The 26,507-nt window shown below is 39.1% G+C and overlaps 1 protein-coding gene across 3 annotated transcripts; it reads right to left on the bottom strand.

Annotated features, from left to right (window-relative positions):
• Positions 1–1,528: 1,528 nt before the first annotated feature.
• LOC124146413 lies at positions 1,529–25,976 on the bottom strand. Of its 3 annotated transcripts, none has more exons than XM_048390104.1 (5): positions 25,849–25,976; positions 6,123–6,216; positions 4,979–5,097; positions 3,159–3,258; positions 1,529–2,161 (listed from the first exon to the last, which is right to left on the bottom strand). In XM_048390104.1, the coding sequence occupies exons 1-5, from the start codon at positions 25,876–25,878 to the stop codon at positions 1,926–1,928; spliced, it is 579 nt and encodes a 192-aa protein (XP_048246061.1). In that variant the 5' UTR covers positions 25,879–25,976; the 3' UTR covers positions 1,529–1,925. The 3 variants fall into 3 exon arrangements, with proteins under 3 accessions (XP_048246061.1, XP_046372650.2, XP_048246062.1); XM_046516694.2 differs by having other exon boundaries at positions 25,845–25,949; XM_048390105.1 differs by lacking the exon at positions 3,159–3,258.
• Between the last annotated feature and the right edge of the window lie 531 nt (positions 25,977–26,507).

The raw sequence follows: 26,507 nt of genomic DNA, 5'->3' as shown, positions 1-26,507 counted from the left end.
ATGATTGGTTCTAACTGGGGCCACGTTATATTTTATCATATTGCGGTTATAAGGAAGAACATGCCTCAACACTTTTAAGTTGGCTAATAATGGATTCCACCTGGACTTCTTTAAAAAGATTTTCAAAACGTAATTTAAGCAGTTTTCAAATTCAAATACACAGCATGGGAAGTTTTGTGACCATAGATATAGTTACATATCTATCTTCAGAGGCTCAGGAAAATGTGTAAAAAATGAAAGCAAATGCCGTCTGCAGTTTACTGAGAAAACTCTATGTGAAATGCTGGACTTCCTCATTAATAACATCTATGTAAAAGTTGGGGGTAAAACATTGAAGCAAGAAGTAGGCATCCCCATGGGCATCAATTGTGCTCCCCTTCTTGCGGATCTGTTTCTTTAATCATATGAATCAGAATTTCTGCTCGGAATGTCGAAACAAGGTAATTTGGCCAGGAAGTTTAACTTAAGCTTCAGGTGTATCGATGATCTGATATCAATTAATAACCATATCATAGTCAATTGCCTTCATTTACCACCTGAACTATGAATAAAGGACACCAGTGAGTCCGCTTCGTCTATTTCATATTTAGATCTATGCGTAAAGATTCAGAGTCACAGAATATTCTCCACAAGACTGTATGGCAAGAGGGATGACTTCAACTTCCCAATGGTCAACTTTCCCTTTATGTCGAGCATGCTCTTTCTATCAAGATTTCAAAGAGCGTCATACAACTTTTGCTCAGGATCAAGATTACAACATTCAAGGCCTCAGTATAGCTTTCAAAATGTTATATGGTAGACATGTGGAGAACATTTCCACATCCGATGCAATTCCCTATTTGGGTTGTACTATTATTGTGTTCACGTGTGTTTTCAGGTGAATAATTGACATGCCTTTGCAACTGTTTGTGACGAGTGGGGCAGGATGCGCTCACCTTTATCATCATAGTGATTCATAAACACATGTTGATGACAGAGATTACTTATGATGGAAAGGGTGTAGTCGATTGTATTGTTGTTGTACTCTTTAGGTTACTGACCTTGAGAAGTTTGAAGGGAAAGGACAACGTGAGGTGTGACGTCTTTATAAACTAAAAAACCTCATCCAAACGGAACCTGTTTTGAAAAGTGCATGGTCGTGTACTACGTTATAAAGTCAGCTCCATCTATAAATAGAGCGACAAAAACCCTTTTCATAACCAGTAGAAATCTCTGCATAAAGCAGAGTCGATTGTACGATTCCGACTATGTCATGAGCATGTGTTTATGAATCACTATCAAATAGTAATGATACCAGGTGTTCGCGAAAAGCTGAGCGTATCCTGCCCCGCCGGTGGTACCCATCACAAACAAATGCAAAGGCAAGTCAATTGTTCAACTGAAAAAATGTATCACATAAGAACCATATATGATCACAGTTATTTATATCTATAAATATATTTGCAAGTATTATCCTGATAAAAAATGAATATGTTAGATAACATCCCGTGATTCGAAACAAATCAGATATGAAAACCAACATGGCCAGTGCGATTTGTGATATTTAATACAAAATTCATTAGAAAAATCTCAGACTTGAATCATTCAATACAATTGTAATTGATAATATCCCACGTTATTCATAGACCAAAGATGGAGGTTGTGGTGGCTTAAGTATGTGTGTGTGTATCAATCGATTATTCTATAAAAGAATTCATATCCGTTAAATGAACACCGAGGCTTACTTTGCGAGTTCATAACAGAATATCTCTAAATCAACCAAATGTTTTCATTTGTTATCTGAAATATGTGATATGATCTTCTCTTTTTCTGGCTGAGATTTGTAAATTACATTCATTGATCATAATCATTACAGTGTTGTTGGACTATTAGTTACAACCACCAAGCATACACACTAAAATCCACAGGTTGATTGTCACGTGAAACTATTGATTGCCATATGACGTAATATCCGGTACAAAATGCTCGACGACTGGTCCTGCACACATTTTGTAGAGAGAGCACAATGCGCATGCGTGGGAATTTTTGTATCCAGGCACAGTCACAAACTGAATTTTGGAGGCTGTCACGTGACGAATCTCGCATCCACCAGTAGACGGGTTATACTTGTAGTACGGGTTTGTGCGTCGGTAAGTTATAAAGGTTCTCATTTTTTCGCATTCTGAAAATAAATAAACACCATTGAAACTTGAATAAAGAGACACTGCCCTATCGCCGTACACTCTGGGAGCATATGAATGTTCACGTGGTGCTCCGATTATAGTGCTCTATGTTACATCTGTGTAGCAAGAATAATGTTCATCAGTCTATTGCTGTACCAACCCATGGGGTCTCCGAGTTAGAATATGTCCTAAGCAACCAGTGCTGGTCAGTCCAAATGGATCGAGTGGTCGGGCTCGATGACTTGGTTTGATTGCATGTCATTGTACCCCGACGGCGTGGTTCGTTGCTCACAATATCGATCACTGGATTTACTGGTGCAGACTTGATTATTTACAGGCTGCCGAAGTATTACAAACAAACAAACAAACAACATATTGCTGCAAAATAACTGATTACAACTGACATAATGAATACGTCAGAAACAAATAGTTAGTCTTAAAATGACCATAAAAGGGGGTGAGTTGCAGTTGCACATGCTCTGAGTGAGTGAGTGAGTGAGTTTGGTTTAACGCCGCTTTTAAAAGTATTTCAGTTATATCACGGCGTGTCAGCTTAATGTAGGAGGAAAGCCCGAAGTAATGCAGGTCTCAGACGTTTACCACTTCGGTGAAACCCACGAGCACGGGTATGGTGCTGATAAACCTAGAAACATAATCGGGGCGAACCGGGATTCGAACCCACAATCATAGGTTTCTGGCCTGCCCAAGGGACGCAACTCTGCATAGCGGTGCAGTTGCTCTGAGCAGGATTACATCAATACGTGTCTGTTGAATGAGGGAGAAAAGCTGAAATGTGAGGCAGGTCTTAGATATTTACCCATTACAAATCATGAATTACAATTCGAGCGAATCCGGTTTTCAACCCACAATCATCAGATTCTGGTACGTCTAAGGGACGCAACTCTTTGTAACAGTTTTTCAAACCAGCTTCACGTAGATTTTGTGAATATAAAAATGTCATTGTCGTGGTCAAGTAACGGATACCAATTTCCTTACGTTTTTCCATTTTGTCTGAGAAGTTTGGGCAGCATAGTGTCTGCGGAATACTCTTTTGTCCTCGGATCCGACACGACGTGCCATGTCTACACACTTTACCCTAAAACATACGAATATACCTTCAGTAAACAATACCTGCAATTCGTAATGATACCGACATCTGTCTGATTTAGCTGCAACCCTTTTGCCACCAGTAGTCATGGGTTGCTATAGAAGGTGGCTCATATGTGGGTGAATGAGTGAGTATGGTTTTACGCCACTTTTAGCAATATTCCAGCAATAAGATGGTGGGGGGACACCAGGAAATACACACATTGTACCAATGTTGGGAATCGAACTGGTGCCGTCGGTGTGACGAGCGAATGTTTTAACCTCTACCCCACCACCCCGGCATGTATGTATTTTAAAGCAAATGTATATTATAAATTATAATTCAGAACAAATAGCACAGAATGCACACAACTGTGAAGGTCCAACATTTAGTAAGAAATGTTCAGTGATGATTTTGAACATAAGGTAAATGCATGTCAACTCTGCTTGGGAAGGTATTATGATCAAATCATTTCTTAAAAAATATTTTAAACAGTTTATACCTGGAGGAAGTCGATGATTGAATCTACATCGTTTACAAATATCACAATATAGATTTTTAGTCCCCAATGTCAGGACACCTCTTCTCGATCTTTTTTCCTGCATTCCAAGTCATTGTCAATGCAAGAAAATAACCATCCTGTATTTTCTTCTGAAACATATTTCATTTGGCGTAAAGTGAAGAATAGCTGTGGAAATTATATGAATGGACCTCTGAAAATCTGTGATGACACCAGGTGTTAGCGAAAAGGGCTGAGCATGTCCCACCCTACCGGTCACACCAGCCATTCATACAATTTGCACAAAAAGTAATTTTATATTGCCTGACGCCCAGCAGTAGTTCTGCCATGCGACGTCGACCTTAAGTCATCTCCTTAAATCCATGGCGGCTGACAGCCAGTTGACCATTCGTCCATTCCACCAAATAGTCCAGGCAATCTAGGCCATTTTTTTCACTCAACTTGGAACAAATTGTAGCAAATTTGAACTTACAAATTTATTTCACCACAATACATTTCTACAAGGTCCCCAGAACAACGTACTAAAAGTCCCAAGCAATCCTAGTTTGGGAAATATGTCAAATTTGCATAATCAAATTTATCATCCCAAACTGACTCCCACAGGAGATATCGCTTGGGTGAGATCAAGCGATATCTACATTGTAGATATCGCTGCACTGAAATTGCATCACAATCCTTTGCAGACCATTGTGACGTCATTGGTTCCCATGACGTCACAATCAAATGACATCACTAATGGCTCTGTACTGAAGCTGTTAGCAGTACTTTTAACACTGAAGACACTGCTTATTACTGTCTTCAAACTGCAAAAGTTGGAAGAATGATGTTGGATGATATCAAAAGACACCCAACAGTATATTGACATTCCATGTCTATCCAGCAATCTTTTGGCGGCCATCTTAGAATTTTTGGCCTCACCAGGATGCTCTGGTGACGGAGGTTCTTATCTAAAAGAGTAGACTATACTTCAGTGAGTTAGTGTACCAAGTAATAAACATGCATATAAGTCCCAGCACACTGTTAGAGTTACAAAATTCCACAGTCAAAACTCATATTAAGGAAATTGAAATCTTGAAATTGGCGGCCATGTTGATTTTTGCATCTGGGACTTTGTAGAAATGCATTGTGGTAAAATAAATTCTGTTCCAATTTGTTCCAAGTGAAATCTTATTTTGCCTGGACTAAAAGAAAGGCCTTACCGGGACTCACCAGACAAGGGAGCCACAACGAGCAGCGACACACCTGGGCAGTGACAGGTCCCCGGGAGCACAGGTAGCGACACACTGCTTGCCGAGGATCGGGTTCATCCTTCACACTCTGTATAATACCTGCCAAGTGACAGATATTCTCACATCTATCATATAATGGGTAGTGTTATCGAAGCGATAAATCAGTCCAATGAACTTTGTATCACGATCCGTAACATGAACAAGAGGGATTACTTTCATTTCCAAACTTTATTCAATGTCTGCTTGTTCAATAAATTATTTGACAAAAGTTCTTGATATCTTGGGCACTGTATCGAGAAGTTTACATTTTATTCATTCGCGATATCAAAGGTTAGTGAAAGTGAAATTATTTCTTAAACATTTTGGTGAGTGAGTGAGTGAGTGAGTAAGATTTACGCCTCTTTTAGCAATATTTCAGCAATACCACAGCAGGGAACCCCAGAAATGGGCTTCACACATTGTACCCATATGGGGGATTCAACCGGGGTTTTCGGGCTGATGAGCTAAGGTTTTAACAACTAGGCTACCCCCACCGCCCCAGATTATTTGAATGGATATTGATTTTGAATTATATTATATGAAGAACAAATTATGATTTGTGTATATCTGTATCTTAAATACATGAATGCACCATGTGATACATACTTTCGTTTAAAATGTGTGCGTGATACAACATGCATATATAAGAATACACCAAGTGACACATATGTCTGTAGGTTATTAATGTGTGTGTGTGTGTGAGTGTGTGATACAACATGTTCATACAAGAATACACCGTGTGACTCACACATGTCCTTTAATAATGTGTGTGTGCGTGCGTGTGTGAGCGTGCGTGTGTGTTTGTTGTGTGTGTGTATGTGTGTGTGTTTGTGTGTGTGTGTTTGTTGCGTGTTTGTGTGTTTGTTGCGTGTTTGTGTGTTTGTGTGTGTGTTTGTGTGTGTGTGTCACTGTGTGTGTGTGTGTGGGTGTGTTTGTGTGTGTGTGCGTGCGTGCGTGCGTGCGTGCGTGCGTGCGTGCGTGTGTGTGTGTGTGTGTGTTAGTGTGTTACAACATGCATATACAAGAACTCCACACCATAATGAGAAATATCATGTCATATGTATATTGTTTCTGCATGTACTTACTTTCAGGGAGGACAAAGGTTTCGGTGGTGATATTCGAATGCCGCCTAGCCTCTAGTACAACCAACAACAATCCCAGGACAGTGATAGACATCATCTGTAACATTAGAATTATCCTCGGTAAATGTCATTTACACATAAAATAGCAGTTTACCATAATATTGTGTGGGCCAACTAGAGAGGTATGGTACATTAAACACTGAATGGTTAAATTTACAAGGCCCGCAAGAGACCATTCTAACCTTAAGACCAATGATTTCGAAACAGCTAAAAACAGGTTCCACTGTATTACTCAGAGTTTGCTAAGGATCACCACTTTCAGTGGTAAAACGTCAAATTGTGTGCATCTGTTGAAATAGCCAAAGACAATATGGCGTGAAGACATGTTTAAAAAACTAAAGTCCGTTGCCATGTGCCACAGAATGCCAGCACACAGCATGTGACAATAATCAGTCAGACCACCCGACAAAATGAGTGTATCCTGCCAAAACTGAAACGTAAATAAAATCACGAAAACAAATTCGGTGTCCAAAAAGACAATTCCTAGTAGCGTGTATGTGATCCGGCCGCCACCGTGGTCTAGTGGTAGAACGTCCGCCCGGCCGCGTCATACCAAAAGACGTTGAAAGATGGCACTTGTTGTTACCCTGCCTGGCGCTCGACATTAAGGCGCTAAAACAAGGACCTGTCGGCTCGGAGTCAGTATACTGTGTCTGAGTGGGGTATTCATGTCAAACTGCGGCATGGTATCTCAGTGAGCTAGCACTATAAATCGGTATCAGTCCGGACTAGTACAAGCAGCCACACACACACACACACGTCGCTATACAAGTGCAATAATCTTGGACGCGACGTTACACCCAATTTCTCCTCACCTCAGCTCACCGTGTACGTGATCCATGTAATGCATTCTAACACGATACATCCAAACACAGGGTTTCAAGCACCTCGTGCACATCGTGCCTATGGATGCATGCCTCTTCATCATGAAATTAAGGTCCTATATGGGTTACCCAATCACTGTGTACCGGTTTATTTAAATCTTTATTTGTTGGAAGATTATTTTTATATCATCAAAACTTAGCCAATTAGGAGTATACATTGTAGATATGTGTTTAGGAATCACTATTAACAAGTGATGATTTCAGGTGTTCGCGAAAAGGTGCGTGTATCCTGTTCTACCAGTGGCACTCGTCATAAACACACGCAAAGAAAGTCAACTGTTTACCTTAAAACAACACCGGAACACATGGTACAAATCAAAACAGGGAAAATTGCATCGGACATCATTTTTGTCCCTATGCGTCATATTAGGAATTGTCCTCCACTTGTCTACCTTAGTACTTTGTGAAAGCTTTACTGAGGCCTTGAATGTTTTCACACTGATTAATCAACCTTGATTCGCTTTGAAATCATCGTGGAAAGAGCATGTATAATTTGTGAAATGTAGACATAGAGGACTATTGTCCGACGTAAAGGGGACCGCCTCCATGGTCTAGTGGTAGGGTAGGGTAGGGTAGATCGTCCGCCCGGAGAGCGGAAGGTCCGGGGTTCGATCCCCGGCCGCGTCATACCAAAAGACGTTAAAAGATGGTACTTGTTGTTACCCTGTCTGGCGCTCGGCATTAAGGGGTTAAAGCAAGGACTGGTCGGCTCGGAGTCAGTATACTGTGTCTGAGTGGGGTATTCATGTTAAACTGCGGCATGGTATCTCAGTGGGCTAGCACTATAAATCGGCATCAGTCCGGACTAGTACAAGCAGCCACACAAACACATACACTTGCATGCACGTCGCTATATAAGTGCAATAATCTTGGACGCGGCGTTAAACCCAATTTCACTTCACCTCACCTCACCTCACCTCACCTCACCTCACCTCACCTCACCTCACCTCACCTCACCGACGTAAAGGGAGAATTGACCACTGGAAAGTTGAAGTCATCCTTCTTGCCATACAGTCTTCTGGCTATGTATTTGTTTGGATCTCTAAAGCCTATTTATGAAACAAACGACGAGTGGGGGTTGTTTATTGAACAGAACTAAACACTGTAGGGAGAATAAACCACGAGGGGTGATGTTTGTAGTGTTAGATAGTGGTGTACAAACTTGAAAATTCAAATGTTTTGACACAACTAAACTAAGTTCTTTTCTGAGATGTAAGCATTCAAGCAAATCCTTTGACATTTTCAGAATCAACATGGTATTTATCCACTTGTCTCAAATACATTCTGTGAATATAAAGAACTTCTTTTCTTGATTGTATTAAGGTTTATGGTTAATCTTTGAGACAGGGGTTTTGTGTTCCATTTGCAGGACTTATCAACCCATCTATGTTTGTGCGGACTCTGTAATCCAATACAAAAAATGCAATTCATTGCGTATTAAGTGTACCAAATGGAGCCTATTGTTTAGCTTTGAAGTGTAAACTTAACGTCTTCAAACGCGTCTTTGACGAGGATTCAATCAGAGCAATGCCTGAAGGATCAGCCATATGCAGTCATTTGAGGACTGGCGGGCATTAAAAACTAATATATTCCCTCAGGTTGTTTCAAAGCATCAAATATGAAATAATTTCATTAAACTGCTATTACACAAATTGTTTTCATCATCATTTCATGAAAGTATCGATATTCGACTTACGAGATGATACTCTTAGGGTCCCGGCTCATGTAATTCTGACACCAAAACACTACGATGTACTAACGAAAAGTAAGAGCACACAATGAGGTTTGGGGCTTTTCCAAGTAAAAACGAGAATGGAGTAAAAAAGTTGAGTACGGGAGACAATAAAAGCTCTTTTGCGTTCCATTTAAAAAAAACAAGAATTAAAAAGCTGGAATACGATAACAATGTTGGGCTCTCAAACTTTCATTTTTTTACAATAAAAGTTGGAAAGCTGAATGGACAAACGATACAAAAACCGAATCAATATTGACAATTCTTTTCTTTACTAGATACCGAAAAATTAATGTGACAGTATGTTTGAACCGAGGATCTTATTCTGTCCATACTTTAGTTGAAATGTATTCGTGTATTCGTGTAAGTTGATGAACTAGTTATACTAGTCCTGATAGGACCCATTGCTGTAGGAGGGTCGGGTAGACAAGTTGTTAATGCGTTCGCTGGAATATAGTTCAAAGCGGCATGAACCCAACTCACTCACTCACCCATTAACGTGACTATCCAGAGTCGGGAATGTAAGTATTCTCTGTTTGTGCAGAATTAATATGAACAAAAATATTAAATTATTAAATGTAGCCTTTAAGTATCACGTTTAGTACAAAGTGCTCATATCAATCTGATTTGATAGAGCCAAATGCGTTTTGCCACCGGTGGGGCAGGTTACACTCACCTTTTGGCGAACACCTGGTATCATTACTATTTGATAGTAATTCAGGAACACATGCCTATGATATAGTCCGTATCGTGCAATGGGCTCTGCTTCTAGCAGAGATTTTTTTATGATTATTTAAATGTCTCAGAAGTTTGAAAAAGATGAATACACGACACTCTTTATGAATAACAGCTTCTTTATTGTTTGTTACGACACTATACGTCACTGTTAGAATGATCGATTCATATTGAGCACTTCACATTCTCTCTTCAACGATATCTCGAAGCCGCCTCGGGACTGTTTAGGTTTTTAGGGAGTGTAAATCATAAATATTTCGTATTTGAATCCCAATTTGTCATTGTCACATCAAATGAAAATCATCAAAAACAAAATTTGAGTGCTTTAAATTTAAGTAGCACTTCAGATTGCAAATCGGATAGGTGGACAGTTTTAACGGTTTAACCCCCAAAAAGAAAATTTAACAAAATCAAACCTGCAAGCAGTGGGTTTTTTAATCTACTCACATGTTCAACACAACACCATGTATTGAATTCTCACAACGTTGAACTGCATACCCGAGACTGACATAACGGACATTGGATACAACACGATCGGATTACTTTTTTAAGAAAGAAAACTTGTACCTCAGCTGAGAAAAACATCATCTCAAATCAAGTGATTCAATCATGAACCTACACTGAGGAATCAAAATATGAAAAAGTGATGACACCAGGTGACGACCTTCTCTAACGGTTCCTCCTGTGGAGCATCAAGGTCAAAGCCGCAAATGACGCTTATCCATTCATCACATGGGTTTTATTTACATTAATGTTTCTATCTGATCCACCCTCTGACACATTAGTCATTTAAAAGCGCAAAACATCAAACCGATCAGTTATCCACGGGTCTATGAATGAACAATTCATCTCCATGAACAGGTATTTTAATCATCCATGTGTCCTTTAACAGATTAACAGATTGAACGGAATGGGTGATAAGTGCATGGGCAACGTGAAAAAACATGCCAATGATATGTCATAACCAGCAATAAATGTACGGCAGTTAATCATTACTAGCGCTACCGAATACATGAATGTCTATGTAATATGACCTGTCTGGTCGGCAGAGATCGATTTGAAATTTTCAGTTGAAATGCTATTTAAGACAGAGGTCTATATGGTTCAAGATATTGGCAGAACATTTTTGTTAGTTCTGTGAAAGCTTTGATTAGGGAAAGAATATGCCACATGAAAAATGACAAAGTCGTAAAAATGATTGTCCATCAATGACAGGTATACTTGAGATATACTTAGAGATATACTTGAATTCCAAACCATTACTTTCAATTTGAATATCCACCCCAAATGTCTAGTAATAATATTGTATTTTATCAGGTGGATAGAGGAACAAGTACGTGTCTGGTGTGATGCATACTTTAGGTGTTACCACAGATATGTTAATTTGACAAACGTCAGGTTTGAAGCATCATTCGCACTTTATATGACAGCTCTTTCCAATTACAGTAAATTACGGTTAAAAGGGGACCACTAATTGTAGTTAGTTATAACCGTAGATTGTTATAGGCACATACACAGCTTATATACAGCAAATGAACGGGACCCTTAAGCAGTTCGTAATATCCGTCAGTTCGGTATATTCGTGTTCGTTATAGTGAGTGAGCGAGTGAGTTGGGTTTAACGCCGCTTTTAACATTATTCCAGTTATATCACGGCGTGTCAGCTTAATGTAGGAGCAAAGCCGAAGTGATGCAGGTCTCAGACGTTTACCACTTCGGTGAAACCCACGAGCACGGGTATGGTGCTGACAAATCTAGAAACATAATCGGGGCGAACCGGGATTCGAACCCACAATCATAGGATTCTGGCGTGCCCAAGGGACGTACCTCTGCACATCGAATCACGGCGCCTTAGACAACTGGGCCACCAGTATACTGTCTGTAGATGCAGTCACAATGAAATGAAATGGTTGAAGGATCATATCCACAGTCATTTCATTAGTAACTGCACATGTCTGCCATAGGAGAAATACACTTTTGCGTTCATAACCTTATGTGTATCGTGTAAACCCGAATGGCTTTGAATAAGCAATGCCTTGAGTGAAGGTCACTAAAAAAACAGCTTTCGGCATCAAACTCCAATGCTTGAATTAAAATATTAAATTGCAATGACCCCCGGTCAATTCTCAACGTGTAAACAAATTTGTTTTTCAAGGATATCTTCTCAAGAATGACCTTGACCTATAATATAAATCATCAGTGAGTAAAAACTCTCCCTTCGACTGTTAAGGAGATAATTCTTCAAATTTGACGCATCAGTTCCATCACAGAGTTGCATCAGTACTTCGTGGTTTCAAAATGAAACCTCGAGGGCGATGATGTTATACATGCAAGCTTATAGCGATTAAGTCTGTTAAGAGTAACTAAAATTAATGATAAATCAGTCGTTTTTTCTGGTAGAGTAGATCAGTGTATCCCATACTATGGCCTTCATATCGGATTGTCACATCTCTTCACTCACTGGCACTTCCTTTTTAAATGAAAATTGCCTGATTGGAGGGCGATACCGGTAGAGCAGAGCATGCTTACACAATTAGCGAACACCTGGTGTCATCAATGACTTCAGTGATCCATTCATATAATTTTCCTCACTATTTTGCCTTTTGCCCTCAATGTATTCTTTTCGGCATATATTCGAGACTGATTATTCACTGGCGTTACTGTTTGAATTTTCTCACTTCCAAGGGGAAATGCTAAAAATTGTAACAAGGTATCTTATTTCAAAATGCAGATTTTACATATCTCTTTGGATATGTATGACTAGATCAAGGTGTTTCTTTGCCACTGGTGGGGCAGGATACACTCACCTGTTCTCGAACACTATCATTACTATTTGATCGTGGTTCATAAACACATGTTCATGATGTAGTCTGACTCGTACTGTGGACTCTGCTGTTATAATTAGTAGACAGTTTTGATCATGAAATGTTTTGTGTCGCAAAATATATTAACTCAAAGTTTATCGATTATAACAAAATAGATGACTATCCAAGCTGATGACGAAAACTTACGCTTTTAACTTTTGTGACTGTCAGGTTGCGACCTGTCTGATGAAGACGTCTTACATGAAATAGGGAAACAGCGGGAGGGATGATTCAACAACATGCACTATGAATTCTGTGTCAATGGTGACAGCAGGTTCACTTGTTTTGCTCCCAGCGGATCCTGCACTTAATCGATACCTCTTCGTTTCGAACTACGGATCACTTTTATATATAATTCATACAAGCTATGTAGGATTTAAGGATCGATACAGATTAGACATAAATACAAAGTGTTACTGTGGTGATTTATGTTAAAATTCAACCCATTACCTTAATGTAAACTGTAAACCCGCCAATGCATGAACTTATAATGATGTTATTAATAATATATTGCTAGTGTAGCGGCCGTGACCCGAACTTCCGATAAATCTTTACGTCGGAATTTCCCTTAGAGCCAAACACTTCTTTTCAATATATATATAATTTCATACTTTGAAGTTTACACTGTTTCTTTCATGCTGATTGGCTGAGGGGGTAGTCACGTGATCTGATATTTGGAGTTCACACACCTGTGAACGGACAAAAAAAGTTCACACGATGTGAAATTGATCGTGTGAACTTTGACCGGAACTACTTTCCGGGGTTTCCCCGAAGTCTCGATCGGTGTTTACGATTAACTCGTTTTTCTATTTTCTTTTTAATACCTGCATTTATCAGCTATTAAATTTATTTAGTATTTTTGCCTGGTCTTGTAACATTTCATCTGACTTATAAATAAATAAATGCTTTGATTCTGGTGATTGATGTCATCTTACTGCTACATGAAACAAAATGGATTGTCCTTGCGGTGATTTGGATATGGAATGGCTATCTTTCAATACTAATAACGCGAGTGAAGAAAATTAATTCTGTAAAATTACTGAGGTGAACGAAATTGATTTATTGAGCGATACTGACTTTGATGCCTTGTTTTCGGAAATGACAGGAATCTAGCACCAATGAAAACAATTTCGTACCCTGCTCAGATGTGGCCGCTGACACGTACAGAGCAAACGCGACTGCTCCTGATGGAGTCCTCCTGATCAATCCCAAACTAAAATCCGATTTACTATCGTATCGGGAAAAAAATCTAAGATTTTGAGAAAACATAAAAAGTTAAGGAAAGAAACTTAAATTTTTAAAAACCCAAAAACTTGCCTACCTCTTTTATCGATTGGTCATCGGAGACGAGAAAATACCCGCAGACGGAATTAGAAATCTACTATTCCGGTTTCTGAGTTGGCCGAATTTCTCTGTGCATTCTAGGCCGAGAAGCGGCGGCACATGAGGAGTGACGGGGCACGGTAATGAAGCTGGCATCAGGTCATACAGTAGCTAGGTCCATCTCAGGTGACAAGAAACACCAGCTAAGCAAAGTATTACAGCACACGCGACAATCCAAATATAACACACCCTGACGTTGAAAATTAACACAAAACACACAGTTTTCAGAGCACTCGGTTCAATCCCAACCAGTCCATTCCGCATCGTCCGAATTGGTTTGCGATTATCCAAACACAAGCAACACATTCATAAATCGGTGATATTCCCAATTTGCTAGTGCCATGACAGGGTTCACGCGTCGGGGTGTTTTCCATAACTGCTCAATAAACGTCATTTTCAACAGCAGTAAGTATAAATTTCATCCTCATGCTCCCGGTCGACTCGAAATGCACCTCTTTACAAACTTATGTGACGTCATATATAAATCCGCGCTTGAAGGTTGACCTCGCCTCGGTGCATCGAGGTCATGTTTATATTTTTGTACAACTTCCTGTAACCTATTTTTAAGATATGATTTATCCCAAGTATTGTTTGTAAATTTGTTCAGAGAATGAAATTATGTTGACATATTTCTTGATTATGTTGTATATATTCAAAGAACTATTTTTCTTTGCGTAACTGAGTATGAGTGGGGAAACGTATACGACCGAGAGCCGGTGTCAGAGAGTGGAATTTCCCCCCTAGCCTAATTCCCCCCCCCCCCCCCCCCCCCCCCCCCCCCGGAAAAAGGGCTATATAGCCAAATTTCCCACGGAAAACTGGCTATATAGCCATACTTCCCACGGAAAGCACACTATATGGCCATATTTCCCACCCGGAAAACACACTATATAGCCAATTTTCCGCTTGGTGTCAGATTTCCCCCATGATTAAATATATGTCTATTATCAAAAGTACCTAGATGTACAGTTGGCTGATGGCGTTATTTACAAGAGAAACCATGATTAAAATCTTGTGTTTTTTTGCGCCATACATTCTTAATCTTAATAAATAGAGGATAGTTCATTTCGACAGTGAGATATGGCGGATCTGTCACTCGACAGATCAGATCAGCCTTTTGTCACTGACGAAATGAAATGTTTTATTTATTATATATTTATTTAGTAGGGTATGTGTTGTTTGTTGTTTTTTTATTTTGTTGTGGTTTATTTGAGGTAAATCAACAAATCTAAAATCTTCCAACTGTCTTCAGTAACAATACGTCACATTGCTAGTTGAAACACACTTTGCTAGTTGATTTCTATCAGGTCTGCACTGTAAACTTGAACGGCAGTCGTTCTCCTTATCATGGTTGCAGTGACATATCACTTTTCTGTCATCGAGAATCATCAGTCGCTCACTGCCAAGTATATTATAAAGTATATTTACAACGTATATAGCGCATATATCTGTGCGTGCTCATGGAGTTTCTTGCCCCGATCAGAGGTCCGTATATTTTGCATTCCAGAACTTCCCAGCTACATGTGAAATATGCAACCAAAGCTGCCTGTCAGGCGCTAGAAGATTACCCATTCACATTACCATTACAACATTAACTCTTTGGTACCCATTTACTGTTTGTGGACAGAGGCATGCATGAACAAGATCACTTGCCAAAGGTGACGCCGCAAGTTTTTCAACTCGTGTTTCAGTGGAAAAAAATACGTGAGTACTGTTTCCGTCATCTGTTCATTTACCAACTGATGAGCGGATTCTGTTTAGTGCACAGGGTTGTGAACTGCAGGCTATGCTTGCGACAACACTTTTAGGACCTGTACTAATGTCAGCCCTTAGGTTAAATAACTAAAATAACTACAGTGGCTAGCAAAATCTCAGGATGCAAATTCAACAGTCTGGACTCTCTTTACAATCAACGTGTTTTACAGCTTACAAATAGAAATTTAGACCAACCAAATCACTTTTTATACCCTTGTTATGACGTTTTACAATCTGGAAGAAGATATCGTGTACCTTGTTTTAAATCAAATAGAGCCAAATCTTCATTTGCTCCCGTTAGTATTTTATTTTTAAATGATGAACCAAGTCAACCTGTCTCTTAATCATTGTTTAATTCTTATGTGCTTGTGTTAATTCATATTTTATCTTCTTTAATAGCGCATATTTTGTTGCTTTATGTTATGCATGTATGTTCTGTGTGTATCTTTGTATGCATGGAGTGTTATGTAAGTTTGCATGGAGTGCTATGTATGAGTGCAGATATATGTGTTGGTCCGTAATTGTATTGTTCGTAATGAGTGTATGTATACTCTTTTCACTTCAAATATAATCCAAATTCCCCTCGGGGTAATAAAGCTTTATTCTAAATAACACTAACGGGGTTCGAGCCTGGGACCTCTTGCTCTTCAGCATGATAAAGGCGACAGTGACATTTTCAGCACCATTAAAACCATAACATTGGTGAACAGAATAACTACGTAAAAAGAATTTTATTCATTTTACTGAATACTAATGGAGTTGGAGTTCAAGCTGGTCCATTGCGCCAGAAACACAGGACAAAACTTTGTCCAGAAATTCTAAAATATAACGGTCTTCCACTGTTTTGCTGTTTGTTGATTCCAACACACCCTTAATCACTGCATTGTAGAAAATCACTAACGTGAAGTTTTTACTAGTATCCAGCAACAGTTCATATAAGTTCTCTGGCATGAATAACAAGTGGCAAGTCGGAATCGTCTATGTTTTCAACGGCATTGCCTAAAAGTCGGGCCGGGCCTTGCCAAGACGGGCAAAAGTGTTATTGGCTAATTACTTCATTATCAGCGATCATACCTACATATTATTGATGCAACATACACACATGACATTACTGAACAATCACCAATCAAAAACGTGAAACATAATTAGGTATTTCGAAGTAAATCGCTTAAAATCCAGAAAGTGGAGCTGTGTGTAAGCGTCGCTGATCTAGGTAACATGTAAAAGAGCAATCGTTAAACGAAATAAGATTTGAAACTATCAAATACTTCTAGCTATCGCGATACAAATTTCCATCTGTAGGCATGGCGTGTATATTTATAGGATAGTACTATATCTATATAAATACCACTTAATAATGTCACTGTTCATCGTGTATAAAGCAGACACGTTGGTTAAAGTAGACCTCTTCTCCCGCTACTCTCAACAGTCTCACAAGTGTTCGGTCCGACTTGGCCCGGGCTGTCAAAATCAACTTAAACCTCACAGATGTAACATGAAATGGATTCACACCTATAGATTAGTATTCTTATCGGAGATTTAACGTGCGCTTTCCGCATGTAATAAATTACATTTAGCGTATCTCGCACACGGGGACGCACTTATACTAACTTGGGGGAAAAAAAGCGTAATGAATAAATAAGAAGTGCAACCCCAAAAAATGTAAATCCAACGGATCTAATCTAATAAAGCTAAGGGGGTTAGGGTTTGGCTGGGTGGGAGTGGGTAATAAAAAAAATATCAATAATATGGAAAGTTTGGGCTTGGGTGGGGGAGGAGGGGGTCAACGGTGGGAAGGCACGGCGTCAGCTGGCGAGCTGGTGTGGTGACTGGTTCCGGTCATAACTGTTTAACCCCAGCCAGCTGAGCTCTCCTGGGGGGAGAGCTTGGAACAGCGCGGATGTGAGTCGGGCGGCGACGTTGGTGACGAAGAGGGAGCTGACTTGGAAGTCACAGTCGACCAGGAAATCGGAGAGATCCTGGTAGCTGTGTATTTCATGCTCAAACCTCTCCTGACCCAAGTACTGCACCATCGCCATGGGGGGGGGGGGGGGGGGGGGGGGCGGTTGCTTGGGTACACCTTGCCGCTGTCGTTCTGGTAGCAGGGGTTCGGATGAATCTTGTGCTGCTCCAGGATGAGGCTGGCCTGTTGTGTAAGTTCCATACGGACATCCTCCTCAACAACTGGTTCCTGGACCGGGTCAGTCTGGACTTGGCTGGTGTTGAGGGAGGGGCCTGGTATTGTGGCGGTCTGAGTTTCCGTGGACTTGCACTCGATGGGCTTGTTGGCTGTTGGAGATGGGAGGGGGGAAGCTCTTTCTCTTCTTCCTCCCATGTCCTGTCCCCTCGGGGGTGCGAAAGGGCTCCTCCCCTCTGGATTCGAGGGGAGCGAGTTCCAATGCTGCTGTTGGGGGCGGAGGGGTAGTGGGAAGGCTCTCCTCGATCTCCATGACGGAGACTGGTGGAGTCTTCTTTACCTTGGGTGGCCTGGCCTTCTGTACCGGGCGTGGTGCAGCAGGAGTAGGGGCCGGGGTTGCTTTCTCCTTAGGCTTGGTCTTGGCCGGAGCTTTGACCAGAGGCCTCTTCCTTTGACCTAACTCAAAGGAGATGGAGAGGGCAGAGGTGTTGGACTTGTAGGAAGTCCTGAGGGAGTAGTCCCCAACCCGGTAAGCCAGCAAGGGCTCCAGGATGGAGACAAGCTCCCTCGGCAGAGACTTAGCGAAGTCTCTCATAGTTGCTAATGAGTTGTGAGAGCTGGGAAGGACACGTCTGCTCAGGGCGAGTGTCCAAGTATTATATCTACCTAAATATCACTTTATAGTGTCTCAGATCGCGGTTTTTAAAGAAAACAAGGTGCTCAAAGTGAAGCCCTTTTCCCTCTACATTCTCAACATAGTCTCTATCAGAAGTGTTTGGCTTGTGCTCGGTCCGACTTGGCCCGGGCTGTCAAAATCAACTTTAAACACACAGATGTATCATCAATGTAGAGGGAAAAGGGCTTTACTTTGAGCACCAAGTTTTCTTTACATACCGCGATCTGAGACACTATAAAGTGGTATATACGTAGATATTATATTATTTTCTCTTGGAACATCTATAAGATGTACAGCTACATGTATTTACCAAAAGAAAGAATCTACGTTTTTACTTCATTAAATAAACATTCACTCATTGAACATCTCCAACAGTTTTGTCCATGTTGAGATCCACTGAAATGGTTAGTTCACTTGTTACATTTATATAGAACAGAACGATATTTGTGATTAAATATGATTGTGGATACATTTACCTTGGCTATATTTTAAAATTCAACAATAGCTTGCGTGTGGTTTGTTTGGAAGCATAAAATCAACTATTGTTTGTAAAAACCATTTGTGTGTGTTAATATATATGGTTTTTTTAAAGGAAGAGGTGTTTGAATAAATATTATTTGTGTGTTCACAAACCCCTATCATGTAATTATATTTTCCTGAATAACATGTTGTTTGCATGTAAAATAAATGCCCCTGTTCACCTATGTAGAAAGTCAATAAGCGAAATAAAACTGAGTTACAGACTGTGTTTTATAGATCCATAGAAATACGATTGCATAGACGATCAATTCAGTTTACAACAGGTGTAGGGTGTGGCTAATTGAAATGTATCTCGATGACTTATTTAAATGTATTTCGCAGGTAATAATCAATAAACATTGTGACAGAAAAACAAGCTAAGGATTGAGTTGAATTTTAGTTTTGCGAAAAAGGTCCGTGGTTTCTGTGGATGAAACTAAGTTTGACAATGTTGCAAATGATCACTTCTTTGATTTCATTACGGATTCCTCAACCTGTATCGAGGAGAATTGTTTACAGTTAAGTAAAATTCTAATCAAGATTTCTTAAAGCTGTCACGGTGGCAAATTAAAACTTCGATATCATGGTACACAGTTCTATTGTAAAGTCAGATTGGGAGTTCGAGATGGCGCTATGTATTTTTATCTCGAATTTGAAATAAGCGGTTAAATTTATATGTTGTTTTTTTTGGTTTTTTTGTTTAACGCCACACTCAGCAATATGCCAGCTATATGACGGAGGTCATGCAAATAATCAAGTCTGGACCTGACAATCCAGTGATTGACATCACGAGCATCAATCCACACAATTGGGATAAGATGACATGCATCCAATCAACTAAGTCAGCGAGCCTGACAACCAACCCGATCCCGTTAGTCTCCTCTAACGACAACCATAGTCACCTTTTAATACAAGCATTGGTTGCTGAAGATCTGTTCTAACCCTGATCTTCACAGGTCCAAATCTATATGTATTTTTATGGTGAGGCGGTTGTGATCGGAGCATAGGTTCGAGAGTTCGGTACACACATTCGTGGTAAATATCTCTCATGTTGTGGATGATAGGGATTTTGTCATGTTTTAAAGAAATGTCACCACTGTCATGCTTTTGATGGTACACAAAACGTAAGCTTTACCTCGAACATGCTAGTTCCGGTCACAAAATATATGCTTTACCTTTTACTGATTTTTGTATTAATAACATTACAACGTTTCTCAAGGTTACAGACTCCAAGGATTCATTAAAGTGCATTATAAGCACCTAAAATTGACAACTAACACCCTGATCGCAAAACTCCTAACGATTTTTACTAAAAATAGTTACGAAAACTTCGCACTTCGCTTGATTGACACTCATTTCTGTACCGTCCAGCACCATCAACAAAATAAACATCAACATTGATATTCAGTACTGCATCAATGGGTCGTTTAGGAAAATCCATTGAATGGCTTGTTTTCAGTCTTGACATGCTTCACAAGAGGATCCCCAGATAAATAAATATGTGCAATAGTGCACGATTAAATTCAATCATGAAAGGCCTCCTTGTTAATAACACCATAGACGTTAAAATATGGTGATCATCCTCATCATAAACAACTATCATCATAATTATAATGTTTATGTTCCCGTCACAGTACATCGTATTTAAAGAAAACAAGGTATAGATATAAACACATTTGATGATACATCTGTGAGTTTAAAGTTGATTTTGACAACCCGGGCCAAGTCGGACCCAACACAAGCCAAACACTTTTGATAGAGACTATGTTGAGAATGTAGAGGGAAAAGGGCTTCAGTCTGAGCACCTTGTTTTCTTTCAATACAGCGAACTGAGACACTTTAAAGTGCTATATAGGTGGATATTATACTCGTTTATAGATGTGAATACATTTGAATATACACCTGTGAGGTTTAAGTTAAATTTGATAGCCCGGGCCAAGTCGGACCCAACACTTCTGACAGAGATTTTCTTAAGAAAATACAGTAAAAGTGTTTGACTTTAACGGACCAGTTTTATTTACATACGATGTACTGAGACACTATAAAGTGGTTTATAGGTAGATAAAATACTAATCTATAGATGTAAACACATTTGATGATACATCTATGTGTTTAAAGTTGATTTTGACAGCCCGGACCAAGTCGGTCCCAACACTTTTGACAGAGATTTTCTTAAGAAAATACAGTAAAAGTGTTTGACTTTAACGGACCAGTTTTCTTTAAATACGACGTACTCTGACATTATAAAGTGGTATATAGGTAGATATAATACTATTCTATGGATGTAAACACATTTAATGATGCATCTGTCTGTTTAAAGTTGATTGTGACATCCCGGGCCATGTCGGACCCAACACAAGACAAACACTTTTGATAGAAACTATGTTGAGAATGTAGAGGGGAAAGGGCTTCACTTTGAGCACCTTGTTTTCTTTAAATACGATGTACTGTGACATTATAAAGTGGTTTATAGTCAGATACAATACTAAGCTACAGATATAAACACATTTGATGATACATCTGTGTGTTTAAAGTTGATTTTGACAGCCCGGGCCAAGTCGGACCGAGCACAATCCAAACACTTCTGATAGAGGCTATGTTGAGAATGTAGAGGAAAAAGGGCTTCACTTTGAGCACCTTGTTTTCTTTAAAAACCGCGATCTGAGACACTATTAAGTGATATTTAGGTAGATATAATACTATTCTATGGATGTAAACACAATTGATGATGCATCTGTCTGTTTAAAGTTGATTGTGACATCCCGGGCCATGTCGGACCCAACACAAGACAAACACTTTTGATAGAGACTATGTTGAGAATGTAGAGGGAAAGGGCTTCACTTTGAGCACCTTGTTTTCTTTAAATACGATGTACTGTGACATTATAAAGTGGTATACCTGGAAGATATAGTACTAATCTATAGATGTAAACACATTTGATGATACATTTGTGTTTTTAAAGTTGATTTTGACAGCCCGGGCCAAGTCGGACCCAACACAGACAAAACACTTCTGATAGAGACTATGTTGAGAATGTAGAGGGAAAATGGCTCCACTTTGAGCATCTGGTTTTCTTTAACTACCGCAATATGAGACAATAAAGTGGTATAAAATTAGATATAATACTACTCTTTAGATATAAAGAATGTTTAGAACTTTAGATATAAAGAATGTTTAGAACTTAAGAAGTGCTGGGACAGTTTTTAACACGCGTCGTGTCAGCCCTATGACATTTGCGAATATCCACTTCCAGAAAACATCCTGTGTTGGTTTAACATGAATTAGTAAAGGTTTTATTAGGGATGCCCAACACGTTAATTAATGAAAGAAGAGTAGTCAAAACACTATCGTTTCCTGCCCAGGACATCACACCCCTACACGCTAAGGTCGGTGAGAAACATTCTCATCAAAGAAAACACACAGTCAAGACACTGACTTTTCTACGAGGACTCCACGGTATGTAGTCATAATTATCAGTTAATTACATTGTTGAAGATGCACTTTGATTCAAACTCAATGAAATGAGAAAAACTATACGTTTGTGGACATTTGAGATCTGCCAAGATATGCACGTTTCGTTTTATTATTCTGCAATCCATTTTGAGTATTACCCGCTGGCCAGGACCGGCCCGACTTTTCTTGGCCCGAATTTTAGGTAATCCCGTTTTCAATACTAAACTTGTTATACAGGATTCCTAAAAGCTTGTTTTCAATTGAGACAACTCCAATTTCTCTGTCAAATATGGCATGCAAGTAGTTCGCTTTTGCCATTGCTGTTTGATCAATGTTTGTTAAATGATGCAGTAGGTTATGTTTTTTAATACTGCATTGAAAAATCTGAGGGATATTGGGGAAATTCTGCTATATAGTCATACTTCCCTCTTGTGTTAAGGGGGAAAATCTGACTCTAAAGCGGAAATATCGCTATGTAGTCATTTTTCCCCGGGGGAAATTTAGCTATATAGCCCTTTTTCCGGGGGGAAATTCGGCTATATAGCCCCCTTTCCGGGGGGAATTTAGGCTAGGGGGGAAATCCCACTCTCTGACACCGGCAAAACCGACAAAATAACATTGTTGCAATGTTCTTCGGCGAAACCAGAGTACTTCAAATTTAAGATAAGATGTTACGACATTATTCGGCGAAACCAGTAAACTACAAAGTATGAAATTATAAAAATTGAACGTCAGTTTGGATGGGTGCATTGAAGTGTGAACGATTTAAGAGCGCTGGTTAAACCTCACACAGTTTAACTGACGTTCAATTCTTATATATATATTCGTTGTGTTCATTGAAATTCCTGCATTCTGATTAGCTGAATTGGTCACTTGTTATTGCATTTATTTCCCAATGAATGTAAAAAAGTAAGCCACGCCCACCGAGGCGCACTATTTTTATTACTGCGGAATGTCGGGGAATCCCAATATTACAGTCGAGGGAATTCCCTTTCTGCTCACGTGTATCGTCATGCATGCACAGGACATGTAGCGACTTCCATGCATATTCATTGTCCAAACTACCATTTGAAGCCGAAGGCCGAGAAGGAATGAAACAGCAAGCGTGCAAGCCCGCTCGCCTGTTTTTTACCCACACGCCTCGTTTCAACTTTCATGTCATCGGGTTTCATTTCTAACTAGTATTTTTCCAACTGTGTTTTACCGTAATCAGGGAAGTAATGTTTGAATCTGGCGGTAACTGACCATGTTATTTGAAACAGTCGCCTTCTCCCGGACATATTTCTTCCGGTTCGTTACAGTTTGACTGTTGCAGTTCTTTTCGCCTCCTGTCGTAATTGACAGGTCAAATGAACATTGTTTTGATCCTACTCTACGTTGATTGACTGTGTAGGCGTGTCAAGTTATGTGCAAAAATTAAACGATCACCTGATTCATGATTTGTGTGTGTGTGTGTGTGTGTGTGTGTGTGTGTGTGTGTGTGTGTGTGTGTGTGTGTGTGTGTGTGTGTAAACAAGTGATTTCATCAGGTGTATAAGTATAAACTCCTTTATCCAAACAAGATCTTTGGCCGTTCAGCGGGTCTTCAGGTGTAATGAAAACTTTAACTTAAATTGTAGTCCTAGCCGACGCATAACAGTGGTATCTGTGGCGTCACAATGCCTATGATGTAATAATGACAATAAAGGGAGAAGTAAAACGTAGTTCTAGGCGACAGCCAACGTTATGCTTTTGACGTCGTAAAGCATATGACGCCATAGCTGATGATAATAGTGGGAGGCATGAATACATTATGGTGTGAGTGCACAAATACACATTGAGCTACATGGGGAAGTTTTGAAAATTATACTTTTGAATAAGTTTAGGTTTCAAAAGTCTAATGAACATCTGTTCTTTTTCCATTCGTAAATGTTTTTCATTGAACAATTTAAAAGACAGACAGTAAAATGACCACTACCGCATTCATCAATGTGTTTGCTTACATTTATACAACGTACATTTGGATCTCGAATTTGTTGTCAGCTGTGTACTGTGATTCGGTCTTTTAGTTGCATACCAGTTTCTCCAATATAATGCTCACCACATCCCGCACATGTTTGAATATATACAACATCTTTACTTGAAGATGACCTTCAAAGCCGCGACGGTTAAGGGCCGGGTAATCCAAATTAAAATTTATCAGACATAGTCCCGGCAAACCCGAACACCGATTCTGCTGCTGGTACCGCAAGCGCCAAATGGATGGATTGGCCGTGAATGCGTTGAACCGTGAATGCATACCGTTTTATGATATGAACGAGGCATACTGAAATACATTAGTAGAAATAGGCTTTATGATAGAAACGAATTCAGAAAGAGTACAGATTCAAAAATACATAAAACAAAAAAATCAATCAATTTTAACAGATCACGAGATCATCAACTTACAGGAATTGAGTCTTCTAGCGTTCGCGGATGTGTTTACAGATATAACGCTTGTTTAAGAAGATCAAACATACCGAAAACCTTCCATGTACTGAATTGTAATATTTTTTTATAAAATCGATATAACACTGAATACAAATGCATCCTGTATAAGTCTTATGTTCCAAAATAATACGTTCACCACCAATCGTTATTTCGACTATTTTCTAAATTTGCGATTTTTTAAATCAAATTGAAATACGAGAAAACTATTGAAATAACGAAAATATGATCGAAGTAACGAGATAAAAAAACGAAATTTTGAAAAAATAATCAAAAATTTGAAATAAAAAGAAATATAAAATATTTCGAAATAGTTGAAATAACGAAAAAACATTCGAAATTTCGAGTTGTTGAAATATACTTGAAATCACAAGAAAAGAATCGAAGTAACGAGAAAATAAATCGAATAACAAGAAAACTCGAAATGTCTAGATAAAAACAACAAATAATAGAGACAAAAAGTAATCTCGATAAAAAAAATATATAATTATGCAACCAAAGTGGCACTATTAGGCTTTCGTACAAAACAGGGAATTGCATCGGCCATCATTTTTGTCTCGGAAACGACAAATTTGGAAATTGTGTCTGCCATTAAACTTTTTGAAAAGTTTTAATGAGGACTTTTAATGTTGTAACACGCGCCCCTTTTATAAATTATCTACAATTAACCAAAAGGAGGAAGGTGGGTGAATACGGGTCTTTCCCACGTTTAGATATCAAGCACAATCTTAAGCATGTTCAGACTCTAAATGCGTCAACGTAGGCACGCGCTTAGGTTTGTGTTTAAGATCTAAAAACATGTTTACGGTGTAAAGATATTGTAAGTGGATGTTTATTAAGGAAAGGTTCTTAGTAGATTAATTTGTACCCAAATATTTCACCACTGTAAGTCAATATGTTCAAAACTAAAATACCTGTTATATATATTTATCATTTAATGGATAAGTGTTGATGTATGTCAGCTGAAGCTGCTGAAACTACCTACGATTGTGACGGACATCCGATTTTGTACAACCTTAAAATCAACAAACATAAATGATAAAGGTATAAATACGATCTTACTTACGTATCTGGTCTGTGATATACATTTCAGCATTGACCAGATTACTTGTGCTGGAACTGCAAAATTACCACTGCGCGTGCTTCGGATACAACTGATGGGATAGCCTCCCGTGGAAGGCTGAGGCGAGACAGTTTGTCAAACGTGTCTTCTCAGGGTCAACATTTAGGCAATGTGATCACAAAGTTGTCAAAACTTGATTTACTCACCGTGATATGTTTGAGGGGCAATACATTATACCATATAGATATGGCAAAGGAATAAAAGTAACATCGGAATTGCTGGTATCTTAAATTTTCAAATTGATCTTAATGTATTTTCAAATGCAAAAAGTAACATATGTATGTTACTTTCATTTAGATGTTTAAATTGTATTCCGACAGAAAATGTAAATGAGATATTTTCGCTTCAGGCTTCTTGAAAATGTATGATCGTTGAAGCGTGCAAAATAATAGGGTGTCACTCATAGGACATGTAGCACAAGGATGACACTTTTGATATGGTTTTGTGGTTCAGGTCTCGCCTAAACGTGTTAACATCGCAGTAGGTCACGCGTGGGTACATTTGCTACTTCATTAAATACAACAAATGTATAAGTTGATCAATGTAACGGTACATACCGTAATGACAAGTGTCAAGTGGTCGTTTGTAGTAGAATGAATGAT

Source organism: Haliotis rufescens, unplaced genomic scaffold (assembly GCF_023055435.1).
Source record: "Haliotis rufescens isolate VD_foot unplaced genomic scaffold, xgHalRufe1.0.p SCAF_82, whole genome shotgun sequence".
Classification (NCBI taxonomy): Eukaryota; Metazoa; Mollusca; class Gastropoda; order Lepetellida; family Haliotidae; genus Haliotis; species Haliotis rufescens.
The sequence above is the reverse complement of the archived record's forward strand: the minus strand, read 5'-3'. Positions and strand labels throughout refer to the sequence as shown.

What these genes read in the sequence shown, in the direction of transcription:
- LOC124146413 (XM_048390104.1), bottom strand. Translation starts at nt 25,878, where the DNA reads ATGCTGAAATGTATATCACAGACCAGATAC. An exon ending in AACCTTTGTCCTCCCTGAAA is followed by an intron (nt 5,098 to 6,122) that starts GTAAGTACATGC and finishes GTCACTTGGCAG; the next exon opens with GTATTATACAGAGTGTGAAG. An exon ending in CTCAGACAAAATGGAAAAAC is followed by an intron (nt 2,162 to 3,158) that starts GTAAGGAAATTG and finishes ATTTATTTTCAG; the next exon opens with AATGCGAAAAAATGAGAACC.